The sequence below is a fragment of the Heterocephalus glaber genome, unplaced genomic scaffold (genome assembly GCF_053883595.1).
Source record: "Heterocephalus glaber isolate CG9 unplaced genomic scaffold, H.glaber_assembly_v1.0 deba00001600, whole genome shotgun sequence".
Lineage (NCBI taxonomy): Eukaryota > Metazoa > Chordata > Mammalia > Rodentia > Bathyergidae > Heterocephalus > Heterocephalus glaber.
In genome coordinates this window covers 34,827,748-34,847,487 of record NW_028258372.1, presented here as the reverse complement: position 1 = coordinate 34,847,487, position 19,740 = coordinate 34,827,748, and the positions used below count along the sequence as shown (strand labels likewise).

Here is a 19,740-nt window from a genome sequence, read left to right as displayed (position 1 = left end):
GACAAATAGGGGGAAACTATACCAAAACAGAAGGTTTTAATTGTTTATACATTGGAGACAGTGAGAATAAGTAGTTAGCCTATTAAGAGGGGCCACTAGACATGTTGATTAACTAGAGCCTGGCTTTTTGCATTAATACTCTTCTCTGTATTCATCTACTAGAAAGTCAGCTACTATTCTGATCACACCTAGGAAGTGGCCAATTTTACACCAATTTTACACTGTGTTGTATTCCACTCCACATTACAAACTGCAGAGTCAACTCTTTAAACAGCAAGTCTCCAATAGAACAAAAACAGGATTAAAAAATTGCTATTCTGCCACCTATGCTATTCATTTGTATTTCTGGATAAAGTAAAATTTCTTAATAAAAGAAATGTTAGCAAATGAACAAGAGACACATGGGCTGAAAATTACTTACTTCCTCTGAATAGTGATCTGAAGGAAGAGGTGGGTAGTCGCACTGTTCTATTTTCTTACACAGTGAGTATAAATTCATTTTGTCACCATAGAAAGGACTCTGTAATGCAGCCATCTGCAAAATGTTCCAATGAAACTGATAAAGTCACATGATAAGTTTCAGGGTAGAAAATAATTATAAATGCTTTAAATATATCTGAGCATGTTGATTTTTATAAATATTCCTGAGTTAAGTACAAAAATCTTAACCTATCTTTATTTTTTGCGACACTTAAAATTCCCTAAAATAGAGAATCTTTCTTTATATACACACAATACAAAACAGTATTGATAAAGAACATATAATAACTTAAACTCTTTGAATATAATACCATTAAAATAACTAGTGTATCTATGGGAAAACAGTATTACAAGGTATAGCTCAACTATGTAATGGTCAAAATATAACAAACATAAAAATTATTAAAACTGTTAAAACTGCATTATAATGTAACAATTTTTAAGGGAATAAAATGCATACCATTTTATCTTGCATAATACAGTCCATAGGGACAGGTTATTTTTAAAGAAAAGTCTTAATTTGAGTATTATAACTGATCCCCAAATAGCTTTACATGAATGAGAACTTAATTTTCATTTGATAATGTTTCAAAAACATTGTGTTTAAAAATCCTACGAGTCACAGGAGCAATTCAAGTCATCCAAATGAGTTTTTTATGTAGAAAAACATGACTCAGGATGAACAACTTTAAAAAAGACATTATTGAGTTTAAATTTATTTTAAGACAAGGTTCTAACTTGACATTTAAAGTGCAAGCAAGTACTATGGTAAGCAGGGTTACAAACTAAAATTCAATTTAAAATGTTCACATCCTGTTCAAAACCTTCTAAATCTTTGAACCGCAGCAAGAACACAACATGGAGTGCCAGGCTGCCCCAAAGTCAGTCACCCCTTTCTACATGTGCTAATAAGTTTGATTTTGGAAGGACAATGTGTACATTCCCCAGACAGGCAGAGTGTGTGTGAAACACGCTAGTCCATGCTGTGCTACTCAGTGAGCGTCAGTGGGGACAGGACAAGCTGAAAATGGCTCTCATCTGTCTTCTGTGTTCCAGACAGGGCTTTAACTCCTTCAGAGCCTTAGCCAGGAGGGGATGGCACTGGATATCAGGCCTGGAAAGCAGCTCGACAAATTTTTACTATGAAACCTAAACCTATACAGAACCACCTTAGGAACAGTGTTCCACATGAGAAAAAGTAAAAAGCAATTTCAATGCCCAAACATACAAAACACTCCACCTAAGAGGAAATTTCTAATAAAAGAGCTAGTATTTTTTGTTCATAAAGCAAGGATACTTTATGATAAAAGAGTATGAAAAACAGTGTCTTGAAAATACACTTACATATAAAGTATAGTCTTTCCATGTTTGTGAAACCTTAAGTAAATGTGTATATATATTCATATATGCTAGGAGTTCATTATAGTACCTTCTGTCTCAATACTGGAGAATGTTAAAAAAAAATCTGAATGTCCCCGAAGGAGTTAAACAGGAATAGTATATTTTCATGCATCTCCTGCTTTGACAGATGAAAAATGTCAACTGTCCTGTTTTTATTTTCAAGCTTTTGCACTATTCATCTGGTTCATTAGTGCATCTCGATGCTGCCCCTGACAGCTGCTCGCCCTCTCCTCCCAGCAGCTGAATTTTTCAGGCTAATTTGATCCTCCACACTGAGACGATCGCTAGAATGATTGACTTGCTCCCTGACCTCCAGGGTCTGACTTTCCTGATTAGTATTCTGGGGGTGTCGAAGGGACGAAAGCCCACTGTCTGTCTTCGGGGCTGGTGGCAGCTCTCTTTTTTTTTGAACTGTAAGCCACCAACCTACAACCCTGTAAGGATGCAATTGCTGCGCTGAACAATAAAGGAAATGTGTAAAACCTACTTTTCCATGTAAAGGTCCATGTAGCAAAAGCACAGCATCTTGATTTTAATTAGTAAAGTCTACTTTGTTGCATATCAATTAAAACTGTACTGCTAGTTTTTTTAAGGTTCCAAGAATATTTGAAAGTCTAATTTTCTGAGTTTAAAATACATTTTCAAAAAAGGCTTTCTATTCCTCCACTGTTAATAGTAATTTCTTAGTGGGACAGGTATAAAAGAACTCTGTGATGTTTTTGTTGACTTTTAAAAGCTAAATTTTTTATTAACATTATATTCAAATATAACTGAAGGGAGATAAACATGATAAATCTTTAGAACAATTCTAGTCTTACATGGAGGAAATGTGAAAATGCACTGAGATGAGAAGTAATATTAACCTGATGGATATTTTCACTCAAAATGATTAACACATTAAGTTATGCAGGAGTGTCTGAAGAAATAACTTCTATTTGGAGGATTACTTTAAGCACACATAAAATGGGATACTGCCTCTCAAAGGCAAATTTAGAATGTGAAAAATTATTTCAGTTTTGTTGAGTCTGCTAACCCTGAAACAATTACACAAACTTTCCCCCCAAAACAGCACCTCAGCCGAACGTATTTGTCACTGTTAAATTTAATCTCGTTATTGGAAACTAATTTGCTATTAGTTTATACGTATACTTTTAGATGTTTAAAGGGAAAGTGTTGCTTTGACAATATTAGACTATGACCTGAAAGAATCAGCTTACCTAAACAGTAATATTTTAAATACGCAAAGTAACTTTTAAGTAGTATAATAGTTTAATATTATCAAGCCAGTTGTTTGAAACATATCAAAATATTACCAGAATGTAATATAGTGAGCATAAATCAGTTATAATCTCGTGGATACATAGAAATATATTTCGTTACATTGTTAATTCATTATTTTTCATAATAAAAACTGGGATGAATTTACGTAAAAACATTTAAAAATCTTCTAAGCAGTCATTATTCATTTTAGTAGGAACAATAAAATAATTTCAGGTTTCTTAAACCGGAATCTACAATCAGAAAAACAATAAAAGATCATAACACAGTGTTAAAGAAAAAAAGCACCTCCTGATGTTTTACTTCCAAGTAATGGTGGCCAATTAAAACAGATGACCTCATCATATGTTTAAGTCAGGAGGACAGACACAAAACAGTAAGAAATACACTGGTTTCTACCCATCCACTCTAGATTTCCTTATGGAGACATGAAAATGAGTCTATAAACTATGTTTCTTCACTTTATTTAAACCTTAGATGCAGATTACTGTTCATTTAACTTTAGCTCAAAGTCTATATTATTTCCTGCCATTTGATTAAAAAATAAAATTATAAAAGTTACTTGAGATACTCTTTGATATCACTGCTTTACATTGGTAAAAATTTGTTAGCACTACGCTTTCTTCTATGGATCCAAATTATTGTACTACAATATTTCTAGAAGACCGACTTAAATGATTCCATTATCTTTTAAGAACGAGAGAGAAAGAATAGTTGCTTGAGCTTCACCAATAAAAATTATTGTTAATGGAAACTAAACTAAGTGGTAACCTAGAATAATAATCTATTCATATATCATTTTTAAGGATGAATTACACCTATGTAAATGTGAAATAAAACACTGATAAACATTTACTATACTTTCATATTTTAAATCCATTTCATTATACCTCTTATCCTGTAAGGCACAGATGCACAAATGTATATTTTTATAAATACACAGAAAAGCATTATATTAACATAAAAATTAGTATTTTAAAAAAATTCTCAAGACACAATTTAAAAATATTATATAAGTAAATGTGAGATCATATTAAATTCCATATGAAAGTTATTTACCCAATGAGTTAATCTTCATAATTTGCTTATTCTTAAATATTCAGAAAAAGTATAAACTGTAAGAATAGAAGAAATTATTCAAATGTATCGAAATAGGGATTTTATCAACATTACCTACCTCATACAGTAGACAGCCAAGAGACCAGATGTCAGATTTGAAGTTGTATCCATTTTCATGTATTCTCTCTGGAGACATATAATAAGGTGTACCCACTGAAAAATAAACCAAATACAACAAGGAGTATACAAAAAATGAAGATTCAGCCATGGCAAGAAATTACATATAAAATTTTAGATTAAAAATTTCATCCAAAAATTCATTAGGTTTAGAAAATTGATGTTTAGAGTACTTCAAAGTTTTTAATTTTCCCTTTTCTCTTTGTTCCTTACAGAGCACATTATCATCTATACTATAATAAAAAGGGTACGGTGGTTTAAAGTCTAATTTATTCTCCTTTGAACAATCCAGGGAGAATTTAGGAAATATAACTAAGGGAAAAATAAAAAGATTTCTAACAATAAATCATTTTGCAACCTAATTGATTCTCACTGGCTTAATTTTCTTAAAAATATGGGTTGCATTATCCAAATAATTGAGCTTGAAAATATAATAATGTAGCTTAAACCAAATAGTATATTATGGCATTCAGAAGAATGCATATAAATATTTCAGAATTATTAACTTTTACAAAAACATCTTGAGAACATGGTCCTGGCTCCTGATATTCCAAATGATGTAATTGTTAACACTTGATGCGTCAGTTACTCCCATGTTAGAAAGAAATAAGACTTTTGTATCAAAGATTATATAATTATATATGTAAGAGGACAGTGACATCTTTATGAAAGAGTCTCAGTTTTTGCTACTACTGAGACCTTTTTAAGTACAATAATTCTTCTCTTGTCATTTTAGAAAATATATTAGTTGCTTTAAAATAAAAGCATATGCATTATATTTTGATGGGTGAAAGCATTTAAGTGACTTAAATTAAGTATCTTCAATTCCACATGTAGATAGCTATTATTTCACCATTGTTAATTAGCATAAGGCTTTTTATCAAACAAAATCAGTGTGAGAACAATATTTAGGAATCTTATTTCCACAGGAAATAGCTACTAAAAATAAGCCGATTCCCATGCAGAAAATGGAATTCTCTTTATTAATTTTCAAGAATTTCCCAAGGTATTTACTATAAATTTTAATGAGACTAAATTCATAACCCGGAACGAGAGTCTTTAGATAGAGATAATATAGAGTCACACCAGTATGTAAAGTGCTATACATAAAGGCAAAAGTCATCTTTCCAAAACAATAGTTATAACCTAGAGAATAATTTGTGTGGGAAACTATACTGTGCTAAAAAGTGAAAACATCAGAAACCATGTATTCAAGAAATCCTACTTCTAAAGAAATCCATTTTTACTATTAAGAGTCCTAGTCAAATGGATGAAAGGGAAGTATTTATGAAAATGAAGACAAGTGAAAAAGGTATGCAAACAAGATAAATATTTACATATTCAGATATGAACGGAGACAAATTTTAAGAAATTATTTAATTTAGCATTTATCTTAAAGACAAATAAAACTGCCAATTTATGTGGAGGTAGAAAAGGAAGGAAACTTTTAGAAGGAGCTACGTTTAAAATATTATACTGAATAAACACAAGCTATTTAGGTTTGAGAGTTCTAGCCACTTTCACTTGTAGTCTGCATAGCACACCAATTACTGCAAATATCTGCACACTCCCTCCATTTAAAGAAGGGTGGCAGGCACAGGTGGAATAATGAACAGGCTCCTGGTTTCAGGACATAAAGCAAGTGACTGGCAGTGAGGAATGTGCAGAGAGAGGCTTCACGGAATCCACAGGGGGCAACTGAAAACAGTGAGGCTTGAAGGTTCAGAGTTTACCAAAAGCAAAGGTAATTTTAACCAGTAGCTCTGGGAAACCTGCTGATACATTAGGGGTTTGATATGAGTGTGAAAGATTGATGATAGGGAAAAAGAAGAACAAATGCTAGCATTTTACAGAGATTAGCCCCAGCATAACACCTTAACTGCAACACAAACTGAACTCACTGGTGACAACTCACAAGTGAAGAGAGCAGAGAAAAAGAATGATTGGGAATGCTACTGCACTTAAATTGTAGAAAATTTTGATATATAAAAAAAGCCTCTTTTAGTAAGCTGTTGGAGGTCATTATAATGTTATATACTCAGTTAACACGGACATTTTAAGTGTAAACATTTATTCTCCATATTATAAAGAATGAACATCTTTATATCTAACACACGCTTTATTTCCATATGGAAACTACAAATATCCTGAAAATATATTCAAATGTAAAGTTAAGTATGCTACTCACCTCACTGATGGATACATTTCCAAAAGAGTATATGAGAAGATGGATAAGTTTGTGTCTGTACTACAATTAATAAAGTAAATTCATAATTAACTGCTGAACACAGGCGTAAGAGAGAGGCTCTAGCCTCCCTGTAACGAGCTCCCTAAAATGCCCCTCTGCTCTGGACAGGCTCTTCCTCTGACTGATACTGAGCAGAGGTGCAGCCCCATCATGGCATAGACTGACTGGTCCTGACCCTCTTGGAGGCCTAAAAGTTTATGTGCTCAGAAAGATTTGCAATACATTTAAACGCAGTGATATGTTTTCAACATTTCAAACATAATGAAGATATAATTATTTCCTAAAAATCTTTTTTCAACTGACAGCTGTGTCTGATTACTGTTGCCTCAAGAATGTTGTGACTTCTTTTAACAGCTATATAAGAAAGGAGAGTTGTACAGTGATATGATTAGACATTAAAACAATCATGCAAATTACTGTGTATTGAGACTAAGGGCTGCAGGATGCATAATTCCACTTATCTTTCAAGAATTTATGGTTGTGAGCAAAATGAGAATATATTTTGCAATAGCAAGCACGCCATTTTAACCTCCCAACATGAGTAAAACTGGCTAAGAAATGGACAATAACATAAAAAACAAGGAAAGGTTTGACAATAGGAGAAACCTGCCAACAGCTGGAAGTGCTATCTGACCTTTCTTTATATTAAAATATACTAAGGCAGTCATTCAAATTTAAAAAATCATTTCATTACACTAATTGACTTACAGCCATGAGTTTTACAATGTATATACCCCATAAACAACAAAAATATTCTCACATTCATTCTAAATAAAACGACCAGTTTTCAAAAGTTCTCTAATATATTCAAGAGAACCAACAAATTCAGCTAATATGTTGCTATTATAGAAGATAAAATTAAATTAACTTTTATTTCATCAGAACAAGTTATGTACAGAATTTTTTCAACAGTTTAGCTAAAAATTTAGCATTGTAATCTCTGCAAAGACTCGAATGAAAAGAATAACAGAACTAAAGAATCTATCTAGTCAGATTTAGGTTGATTTTTTGTGTGTGCTCATATTTTTCTTTCTTTCTTTTTTTTTTTGGTACCAGGGATTGAACTCAGGACCTTGCACTTGCGAGGCAGGCGGCAGAACCACTGAGCTAAATCCTCAGCCATGTGTGTTCGTATTTTAAACAAAGGAGGTAACAAAAAACTGGTCAAAAGGCATGGAAATCTCTTTCACATCTTACCTTTGCTACTAGCTAGGACAGATTAACTTTTGCTTTAAAACTGTACAGCACTCATAAAAACTCTACAAAAATCCATATGGAAAATTAAATGGAAAAATTATATGCTTCTTTTTAAACTATTATTTAGGACAGCTGAATGAAAGAAATATTGTTTCTCTTAGAATTAGAACAAACTTTAGAATAGAGAGCTTTGAACATTTCTTGTTGGGAAAATTATAAGGAGACAAGTTATCTTATATCTCAGTTTGATTTAAACACACACACCTTAATGAATTTCCATTTCTTGTTTCATACTCATGAGTCAGCCCAGAAATTATGCTGCCAGACTGAATGGAAAGAGAACAAATTTTATTTCATTCTAAGAAGTATTATCTGAGGCCAATATGGATTGGCTTAGTGGTAGATGAACATTTCTTCTGCAAAAGACATTTTTAAAAAAATTGTCATCTTTTAAGCATAACTGATAAAACTTAAGAGCTTTAATAATGCTCTGAAAAATGCCTCACCACATTTTATTGTCACTCTGCTCCAGGCACTGAATTAAATGGATTACATGTATTATCTTGATGAATTTTAACAAATGTGTATCAGGCCTAACATGGCATATACTGTTCTAGGTGCTGGGAGATAGACGTAAACAGGAAAAATCTTTGATTTCAGGGATACAGTCTAGCATAATGAGACTGTTTATCCTGTTTTAGAAAGGGGACATAAGGAGGTCAGGTAAATTGTAAGATCGCAAAACTTGTAAAGTGTGGACCCAGAATTCAAATCTAGTTCTGTATTTAAGCAGATAGTTATTTCATTAAAACTGACCACTGTGAAATACAACTGAAAAAAAAATCTACATCTTTCCAAATTAACAAGCAGGGAAACTATCTGAAAGTCACAGCATGCATCTCTGAAAAGCCAGAAATACAGGTACAGGTTCAACAGGACACATGTGCAAAGTATGCTACCATGCAGCTACTGATTGTTTTAAATGAATATACTCATTATGGTGGCTGAGAGGTTAAATGTGCATAGTTTAGAGTTAGGTAATAGCTTCTTCCAAGAACAATTACTTAAGGGAAGAAAGAACTGGAAGTTAAAAATAAATCAATGAAAGCAGCCTCTAGTACTGACTGAAAGAACATATGCTGCCTTTACTGCTCCACACCACCTTGGACAACGAAAGGGTACGCGCCAAAGAAAGACCCTTGGAAAGGTGCTAAGGAAAGGTGTGGGAAAACAGTATGTGACCACTGGTGGCACCTGGCACCAAAAATGAAATTGCTTTAATGTCTGGTTTCTGAACACTAATTTTCCAAGTTGAAATCAGAAGATGTATCACACTTGGAAATAGTGTGGGGGACACGAATTTTACACTCAAGAGACTCCAGTGTGAAAATTGTGATATCTAACTTGAATGTCCGCCATGCTTTTACTTTGCTGGAAAAAACAAAAAATCAGAGAATCATTTGCCTCACTGTGAAAAGTAAATAAAAGTTCAAGCGATTCTATGACAACAACAATTTCCCCTCATGGGATTTCAAATATTTGTTTAGACAAGGATCAATATTAGAGCATTTTAGTTAGATATTTTTCAAAAAATGGATTCTATTTTCAGGATGTACAACTAAATTCACACATGCACATGCAAAAAGAAAAACATCTTTTCTCTCCTAGGGGCCAAGAAAGCAAACAAAATAAAAGGTGACACATCAAAACATTATCCATTTAATTGTTCACATCTGTTTTTTTCTCCTATCAGAGCAACCAATTGGATGGGAAACAATTCAATGTATTAATAAATACCATTTTGGCACAAATATTTTTCTTAAATAGATAACTACCAATACCTTATAGACATTTTTATAGTATGCAGTTTTTATAAATTCATTTTCCTAATTCCACTAAAATGACTTCTCTCTTCTTATATTCAAGTCCATGATGGAGTGAGCCATTGGGAAGGATGACTGCTAGTAAAGTGAGAAGACCTTTGTGGAGTAAATACACTTCTGGAAATGGGCCCGAGATCTCTGCTCCCTGATGGGATACTTGTTACGGTACATGGAAAATGGGACTTTGAAGATCTAAGGTTATAAACCCTAAAATAGGGAAATTTTTGCAGATGATCAGTGAGAGATGCACATCTCTTACAGCAGGGGCAAGAGAGATTCCAAGTATGAGAAAGAGTCTATATCCCATTGCTGGTTCTGAAAATGGAGGAAGGGAATCAAGAGCCAAGGTATGCGGGCAGCTTCTAGAAGCCGGGAATGATCCTCATCTGACAGCCAGTGAGGAAATAGGGATCTTAATCTTATACCACCACAAAACTGAATTCTGCCAACAACCCAAATAGACAGAAAATATTCTCTGCTAGAGATTCGAGAAGTCTTGCAGACACCTTGAGAGCCCAGTGACAGCCATTTCTGTTTTAAACTACTAAATTTGTGGTAATGTTAGGTTAGCAACAGAAAATGAAGACTAATGTATTAATGATTCTGATATTGCATGGGAGAATGGAACATTTCAATATGCTGAGGATATAGTCTATAAAGAACTCCACTAGACATTGGGGAAGGATATAGAAAAACTATACATTTTAGTTCAAAAAACAGTTTGTCCTCCAAGAGCTCACAGATCATTTTGAGAAGGACTGTGTTTTCTCAGTTTTCTCTGAGGAGAAGCCAATACACCACCATAGGAAGAAGAATATGGTAAAGAAAGTATTATTTACGGGGTAAAAACATCTTTTCTAATTTAAATGAAGTCTGACTTGGTCCCTAACTGACACAACTCTATACCAGGCAAGAGGAGATGTAGACTAGAAACAGTTAAAGGCTACACGGAACCTTAGTCTAGCATTAGTAGTTGAAACTTAATAAAAATGTTGGTTATAAATTGACCAAAATAAGGTCCTTATCATGAAGGCCAATTATAAGATATACCGATCAGGAGGAAAGTAACTAGAGATCAGTACTCTAGTGAGCCTTATGAATCACTCTGGATTTAAAGATAATCTCTCTGTTCAGTGTCTCAATGGAGAAAGATGAAAGCTCCCTAACAGTGCACAGGGCCCCTACTTCAATGAAAATAACCCCTTTCCCGTTAAGAGTTAACCTTTTGGCTATAGTAGCTACCAATGCAGCACACGTACATAAAAAGTAGAAAAAAGATACAAACGGTTTAAAAACAAGAAATGAGGTACTTTTCCTTTATCTCAGGTCCATGGACAATGTTCACATTCATTGCTTCTGGTTTTCTTTCTGGACACAGGAGTGAACTACTTTTCCCTGCCCCTCTTGACATAGGCACTGTGATTAGTCTTGTTTTGGACAATGAAATGTGAACAGAGGTAATTTTCATTACTTTCAAACCAACAGGGTTAGTTAAGAGCCAATAATTGATTTTTCCATTCTCTCTTCCCCTCTTGAAATACAAAAAAAATGTTGATAGGAAAATAAAATATTGAAGCTGTTTGAAATGCCAAGTCACCGCATGGAGGTACTGCAGCCCATGGGCCATAGCTGACTTCAGGTGAAAAGAGAGTGTGTGTTGGTGCTAAGCAACTGAGATTTTGTTTGCATTTTGGTATTTTGATAGATTATATTGCAGAAAGAAATAATGCCTAACAAAAGCTAACTTTTATATATTTAAATTCACCCTTCCTGAGTAGCTGTCTTAGGTCCGTTTCATTTAATCAATACTTATTAAGTATTTATTACATGTAATCCCCCTTCCCAAGCATTTGGGAAATATCAGGGAACCAAACTCTACAGAAATTTACAAAAGGTTAAATTAGTGATCTCAGGTTCCTAATCTATACTATCCATGCTACTCGTGACACAACATTGATACTACAGAAAATGTGCTTTAAAACTGTTTGGAAATGATAAAATGCTATATGCATATTCATTGCTACCACTGTTAATAATGTTTAGTAGCAATTCAGGACTTCTCTGGGTTATGACAGGAAATATGGGTAGTTTGGTATGATTTGACTAGAAATTATATTGCATATTTGGATTATAGAAAACTTGTTCTGTTATTCTGCTATACATTTAAATAGTCAAAGGTGGAAATACTTAATCTCTTAGCAAGTTGCCTCTGGGTTGTAATACTAAATTTGTTGAAAGGAGACTTCAGAGTATGTTACGAAATAGCAATGTACCAGAAGTACTACCTTTGTGCTATGAGAAAAATTACAACTTTATTGCTGCATTGCAATTTCACAGGTTTTTGTGAACTTTTAGTTTTTAGGAGCCACTTTTGCTAGAGAGCCCATTTACCTCTGTGCTTCAGGGTCTCACTTCTAGAATAAGAACAACTTATCTGCACACTACATGTGTATCTGTGAAGATTTCAGGGAGCTGAGTAATTTGCAAACTATAAAGAACTACCTTGCATGTTATTCCCACCTGCAGAATCACAGGGAACTCTGTAAATGACTAATTTATGTTAGACCAACTGAAAGGACCAGAGAGCAAGTCAAGAGAATGTCCAAAAGTAGACAGAAAAGTAGGAATCAGCCAGTAAGTAAAACAGCATGAAAGCACTGTAGACCTAGATAATGTTTTCCAAGCTGGAGGTCATACAATCCATTAATGAACTGTGAAGCCAATTTAATGGGTTGCAGCTAGCAGTGTTTTTCAAAACAAAATAGAACAGATAATATCAGAATAGACTGCAATTGTAATGAAAAACAGCATTATATGAAACTTGCATCTGTTATATATATATGCTTATGTTTCCATGGCATCACAATATTGTTGGGGATTACCCTCAAGAAACTTGAAAGCCACAGATCTAGACTATCACAAAGCTGGATTCAAAGAAGCTGTCTTCATAAATCTTTATAATATAGATCAGATAACAAATTTTCTAACATTTGTTACATCTGTGAGGTCAGGGATATATACAATATCCTGCAATTAATCTCTAACCCCATCCCCGCCCAAATCACGTGAAGGCACTAAATGAAAACCTTAGCATAAATTCGTGTATGAAACAAAAGAAGGGTGAGGACAACCAACTCCTACTAACTGTAATAACTGTCTGTTCTGTAGGCTGGTGAGCTCCAACATGGTATACTCTGCTCAGTTTCATGTAGTACACACTAAGACACTATAACAGAGAAAGATGAAGTCTTTGGGGACACAATGCCAGCCATGCTTAACCTGAAGCTAATAATAGAACATCATGGCTGTTGTCTTCAACTCAGGTCATGTGGTTCTTTTCATGACAACCTTGCAAAAGCTTGCCACTGCACTAGGAATCTAACGGCGTTCCCCTGAATCTGGTCTTGTCAACTTTTTTCATCTGCTCCAGCAGATCTTCTGTAGGCAAAGCTTATCCTGCATTTGCCCCTTGTAGGAAATGTTCTTCAGTCAGCCTGCAAGATTATTTCTTGGTTTCATTTAAAGCTACCTCTTTTGCATCCCTTAAATCTTAATTCAAACATCACCTCCTCAGAGATGCCTGCCCCTTTCTAAAGTAGTTTCACTACTAGCCCTTCTCTTGCACACCACTAAAAAATCATCTTGTTTCTTCATTTGCTTTCTCATCTATTTTTTCCTACCTCAAGATAAGCTTCTTAAAGACACACTTGTCTCACTGAGGCTATCTTCCTTGTCCCTAAAATAGCATCTTCATAACACAGACAGTAAAACTATTTTTTGAGTGAATTAATTTAAACAAAATCAATGAATTACTCTTCCTGCTTTTTCTGTATCTTCACCACCATCATCTTAACAGAAGCAATTTAAACAGTGTATCACAGTGTTTGGAAAACTATTGCATATTTTGTTAGGAATTAATTAGGAAGTAAGGGATAAACATAGGGTGGTTACTATTCATATTTTTATCTTTATAAATCCAGAAACTATATTTTAGAAGATTAATGGCTTGATCAAGGTCCTGGAAGCAATGAACACAAAAACCCAGGTGCTCTCCATTCTCTCTAGAACATCATTCTATTTCTCACGTTCATAATAAAGCAAAAGGGAAAGTAAGCTGTTGCATAATGTGGGAAGTAAAGCCAATAAATAATAAGAGTGGAGAGTTAGAGGACACCGAACTGTACAACAGCCTGAATACTATGAAGGATTTTGCATATGCCTCAGGCAACAGAGAACCCTCAAAGATTTGGAAAAAAGTAACAATCAGATGTCTTGGAGGAAGATAACTCTAGAGGAAATAGTGCAGAATGGATTAAAGAAAAATATCAGAAGCAAAAGAGGGTATTTCCTCTTGTATTATTATGAAATAATTATGGACTAAGCATGGAAAGTAGAGAAAATACGAGAGAATGTATGTGGTGGTGGTAGTAGACAGGGAATTAAAAAAAAAAGAAGGCCCCTGAGGATTTTTCAATTTTGAGGATCTGAACATGGTTTGAATACCAGCGACATTCAGATTTAGTATTTATAATTTTTAATCTGTATTCAAAGAATTACTATCCTATGTTGTCATATTTACAGCATTGGTTCTGAAAACTGATTGGAAATGTGGCCTTCCATAAAACTTTATTTGCTGTAAATAGGGTAGAAATATGGATGATATTACATGTTAATTTGTTATTATAAAATCAACAGGAAATGCAAAAGAGAATTAAAAAATGCAAAGACTTGCTAATCTCAATTATAAATGACTCAAGTTAAAATGGTATCTTTGATTTTTGAAGTATATTTTGTAAAAAGCAAAGCATAAGTGCATAAATGTAAAAATGTTTCTAAAGCACTGTATATTTGCATTTTAAAAATCCCCAAAATATCTCCTTTACAGAAGTTAGATGCATTTGTCTCCATAACAGACTTTAAAGTAAAACTTACTCAGATTATTCAAGAACTATATCCATATTTATTTGTAGTTTCATGGAAAAATCAGGCCCTACAGATTTCATCCTCAGTAAAATCAGAAAATGCATCAACATACAGTAAAACAGCTCTCACATTTTCTGTGAGCAAAACAAATTTGTATAGTCAGCTATATTTTCAATTACTTTTTAGCACCAACTTTACAAGCAAACTTAAAATCTGCTCTTAAAAATATGACAACATAGAGTAATAATTCTCAAAGTGAAAATTAGAATCCACAAAAATAAGTGTCAGGATTTCTATCTTTGTTATCTTTGTATATTCTTTGTTAGTAGATAAGTTTTCTTGATCCTTTAGCAGGATATTTTACTGCATCCAAAGAACCATAGTAAGCAGAGTTCAAACTTTAATTTTTGGTGTTGAAAGCACTTAAACTTCAATTTCAAGTATCAAAACCTTCCCTTTGTAGAGAAGACAAGCAGGGAGAAAAGAAATTTTCTTATTTTTAAAAACTAGTAAAAGAAATTATTTTACTGATGATTGATCCATCAAAACAACAGTCTCTACTTCCTCAGTGGCTTCACTTTAGGTATGTTTTAGACTGCACAAAAATTATATTAATATGTATTATATATATAAAACCACATTATCCTAAGTGAGTTGATTTTAATAAAACTTGGTATTAGAAATTCTTAAACCTATTCAAATTAATTTTATTTCTATATCACATAATTTGAATTAGCATATCACCTAAACTTGAAGATGTATTTGTTTTTAAACCCTGTTAAGAACTTTTGTGAGAGGCAGTACCAGGCACACTAAAAAGTTCATTTTCAGAATTGTTATGATCTGGGTTTAACACTAAAATGCTGCATCTTTAGAACTGGATGACTTCACCATGTTCAGGGTGACAGTCTGCAAAACAGTCTTTAAAGAATACGCTTGTCCACCAGCTATGTGCAACTGGGTGCATGTGTGTAACTGTAACCTTGTATTTCTAAGTATATCAATGACAGATTCCTGTTACTACCTTCCAATCAGTAGAATAACAAAGTAGAAACATGTTCTTTACTAGTAATAAACGGTGGAGGCTTGGAACAGTTTCAGCATTTTTGTCCCAGAAATTCTCCACTAATTTACATTGGAAGCATTGTAATATCACAATTCAGCTTCACTGATAGTGCCACCCAAATATATTAATTGCTTATGGAATTTGTATCACACTGTTGAATTGTTTAAAAGCAGTAAAGCTCTAAAAAATGTAAAGTGGAAGGGAAAAGCAGCAGTTGGCATCAGTGCAAAATTTCATTTTCTCAAATTACTTGACAAAATTGAAATTCTGTGAAAGGGTTAAGCACTATCTTTCCATCATATTTTACACAAAGATATAATATCTGACATTCAGTGAATATTTACTGGATGTCTATTTATGTGCCAAGTACTGTTCTAGACATAAAAAACTAAATGACAGATTCATGGCCAGACAGAACCTTAGTAACAAAGCCAGAAAAACTTTAAAAATCTCTAGTCAAGTAATTTGGTATTTTTATTTCTCTACCTTTTTTTTCTTTTTTAGTGTAACTCCTTTATTCCTCAGAAGGCAATTTAAAAGTTCTTTATTTAAGGCAATTTCTTAAAAAATTCAGTAACTTTCAATGAATTTATGACACCAAAGACAGGCACAATAAAATTGAACCAACTTATTTTGGCCTAATTCTTACATTATTCTGGTTGTCCTCATTTTATGTGTCTTGGATTTATAAGAAAAGATGATCTCTGATGAATTTTAAGAGATCCTCTGTCACTCTCTTTATGTTATTCAATTTAAAAGTTATTTCTTCCATAGAATTTCTATTGTTTCTGAACTGCACAACTTTCTTTTCCATTGCTAATATGATGTTTTTACAGTCACATCTGATTCCATTTTTGGAACAAAGGACACTGCTATATTGTTAACTTAAGAATGAATAAACAGCAAATATTTCTTCTATTTTAAAATCTAAGGGAATATTTTCCTCATTTGCCACAGATCATCTTTAAGTTTTTCCCCTCTGCAGCAATCACATCCACATATTATTTTAATAAGTAAACATTTACAAATGATTACACATAGTGGTCAGCTGAAGATTTCTTCTACAATATAGTTTATTCATCATACTGTCTTGCCATTACATTATATGTGGAATAAAAAGAATCCTCTATGGTGACAATAAAAATCAGCACTTTTTAATTCAGTGCCTGCCTGAAGTCAAGTTAATAGAAGTATCCAATTGTCACGTGAAAGAAAACATTATACCTAACACAGAGTTGTGGGTATCTGTTTAGGATCTGAGCAGTAGTTTTAAGATTGTAAGAGCTGGTATAACAAGTACATCTCATTTCTTTTTTTTTTTTTTTTGGTACCGGGGATTGAACTCGGGACCTTGGGCTTGCGAGGCAGGAACCGGAACCACTAAGCTAAATCCCCAGCCCTCGCATTTCTTTTTAACCATGACCAAAAACACAACAGCAATAAAGGGAATGAAATTATACCGCATCACTTACCTAAAGAATGTGCAGCTGTGGTTTTGGAGCTGAAAAACCGACCAAGCCCAAGATCTCCAAGCTTTACCACCCCAGTGGCTGTAATGAACACATTAGCTGGTTTTATATCTGTGAATAAATGAAGGGATCAGGTGAAAGATGATGTAACTTTAGGAACTGTAAAGGCTGAGAAACTACTTATCATGGCAGTATTTAAATATTAAAGTTTGAATTTTAAAGCACTTCATTTTGAGTAATTTTGATAGTGTTTCAAAGTTCTCAATCCTCTGATAGGATCAACATAGCAGGACAAAGATCATTTATCAGTCTCCATTTAAAGTATATTTTGTTTTCTCTTTTCAAACAACCTTTTGTAAAATTCAAAGCTCAAAATAAATTTATCTTTAACAATTTTAAATAACATATTTTACTAAAGATTAATTTATTAGTATATATAAATCATGATTAACAATAATTATGTATCTTATTTAGATAGCTTTAGAAATCTTATCTAAGTAAACTGCTTTGAAAATTTCACATCCCCAAATCAGTGGGTTAATTACTTATTTAAGGTTACCTTAACACACTGTGCCTAATCATTTAACTGATCATGAATAGTATATTATAAACTAATGCTAAAGATTAAAACTCTTAAGTGGTCATTAATATACAGTACACTGTTCACTTGGAGGAAGAAAAAAAAATTCCTTTTCCCTATATATTCAATTGCTTTCCCACATTTTATTTTCTTTGCCAACATAAGCTGACATGCTCAGAAGAGTCATGCAAAAAAATAATTTTCATTCTTACATAATACCAGGTAGAGCTTTACTTACCTCTATGCATAACTCTTCGAGAATGCATGTGTTCCAATGCACTGCAAAGCTGAACAAAGTACTTCCAAACAGTTCTTTCAGGAATTAGCCTCTTTTGTTTTTTAAAATGCTTTTAAAAAAATTAAAAAGAATAATTATGAGAATTAAAGCTTTAAGACAGATTCTCACATACAAAACTTGTCAGAAATACACCTACTTTAATCTGTTAAAAGAAAATGATTTTACCTGACATAACTTAACTTTCTTCCTATTATAACTAAGGTTACCACAGACCATATAAAGCTACATCTCTCTAATGTTCAACTGCTTCAAAAAATTAATACCTATACAAGATAATTTCTCCTAAAAGAAAGTTGTCAAATTTCATTTTAAGAAAAGCCAGAATTTAAAAAGTCCAGAAATCTTAAGGTACTTATTATATTCATCAAAAGACAGTTCTTCTCCTGGTAGAAAGTTTCAACTACAGAATTCCTTTTAAATGTTGAGCCACCTTAGTGATTTGAAATACTACAATTTATTGAAAATTAAAAGATATTTATGTAAAAAGTTTTCATGAATATTCCTATTGTGCAGTGCAAGGCAAACTTACATTTTGCTTTGAATGAATGAAACAAAACTCCATGGAAGCAAAGGAGAATCTTACAGGAAAGTGGGACAAAAAGTTGGGTGCACCAATAGGCTACTTAACAGACAGAAGGCTGTGGCTTTTCAGAGGGCAGGTACTAAAATAATTGCAAAGCCCAAAGGTATATACTTATGTTTTTCTATATTAAAGTTGCTAGATGACTATACTAACATACTCAAGAACAAAGTTCTTAGCTTCATCAGACAGATTCATTATATAAAAATCATTTTCCAAAAACAAAAATGTAATTGGTTTCCTATTTAACAATATTTATAAATGACCAACGTGAAGACATCCTGCATTTAAATAGGTTTTCATAAAATTTTCTGATAATTTTAACTTTTTAAAGTGTATTTTACTTAATAGAAGCTTGGCATGGTGATGCATGCCTGTAACCTCAGCACTTGGCAGGCAGAGACAGGAACAGTAAGTGTTTGAGGCCAGTTTAACTACATAGCAAGACTGTCTCTACTACCCTACAAAAAAAATAAATGAGATAGAAAGTATATATATTTCATAGATATCAAATTATAATTGTGTTCCTTAATGCATTTTATCTGGAAACTTGACATTTTGAAAAGTCTAATTTTATTTTTTGTTATTGAGTATAGAGAAACTACTAGAAAAAATTTAAAACTACTATCACTCAATTTTTACACCTGTGACCAGTTGAGGGCAGGCCAAAAAGGAACACAATACAAGAAAATCTGCTGGCATTTCACTTTATAGTTAGCAAAATACTCCACTGTCTCATATGCACTCAATATACCAAAAACATACATTTTTAAGAAAAAGCTAGTAATTATGGGTTAATCTTTACTGTAACATATTTATGGAAACAAATTTATTAGTTATTTCAATAGCTATTGCATCATTAATGTTATATCCTGAAAACCAAATTAACAATTAGATGGGTCTTACTAACATTTTGAAAACCTCTCATATCATGTTTCAATGTGAAAGCTTTTTAATTTCAAACTCTGTCAACATCAGTTTTCAGTCAAAAGGGGAAATGCTGCAAAATCAGTTCTTTACACACAATTTTCTCTCAGACTTGGAATGAGTCCAAATAAAGCCAGTATATGTGCACTCCCCAATGCTACATTAGCATATCAG

At 33.1% G+C, this 19,740-nt stretch overlaps 1 protein-coding gene across 2 annotated transcripts in view; it reads right to left on the bottom strand.

The window, feature by feature from the left end:
- Nucleotides 1–19,740, bottom strand: part of Nek7 (NIMA related kinase 7) — a 143,131-nt gene that overhangs the window by 13,501 nt on the left and 109,890 nt on the right. For both annotated transcript variants that reach the window (XM_087193863.1, XM_087193864.1), the window contains exons 6-9: nt 18,000–18,108; nt 17,185–17,292; nt 4,337–4,431; nt 422–535 (exon numbers count right to left, since the gene is read on the bottom strand). In XM_087193863.1, coding sequence (XP_087049989.1) covers nt 422–535; nt 4,337–4,431; nt 17,185–17,292; nt 18,000–18,108 — 426 coding nt within the window. The remainder of the gene's footprint in view (nt 1–421; nt 536–4,336; nt 4,432–17,184; nt 17,293–17,999; nt 18,109–19,740) is intronic.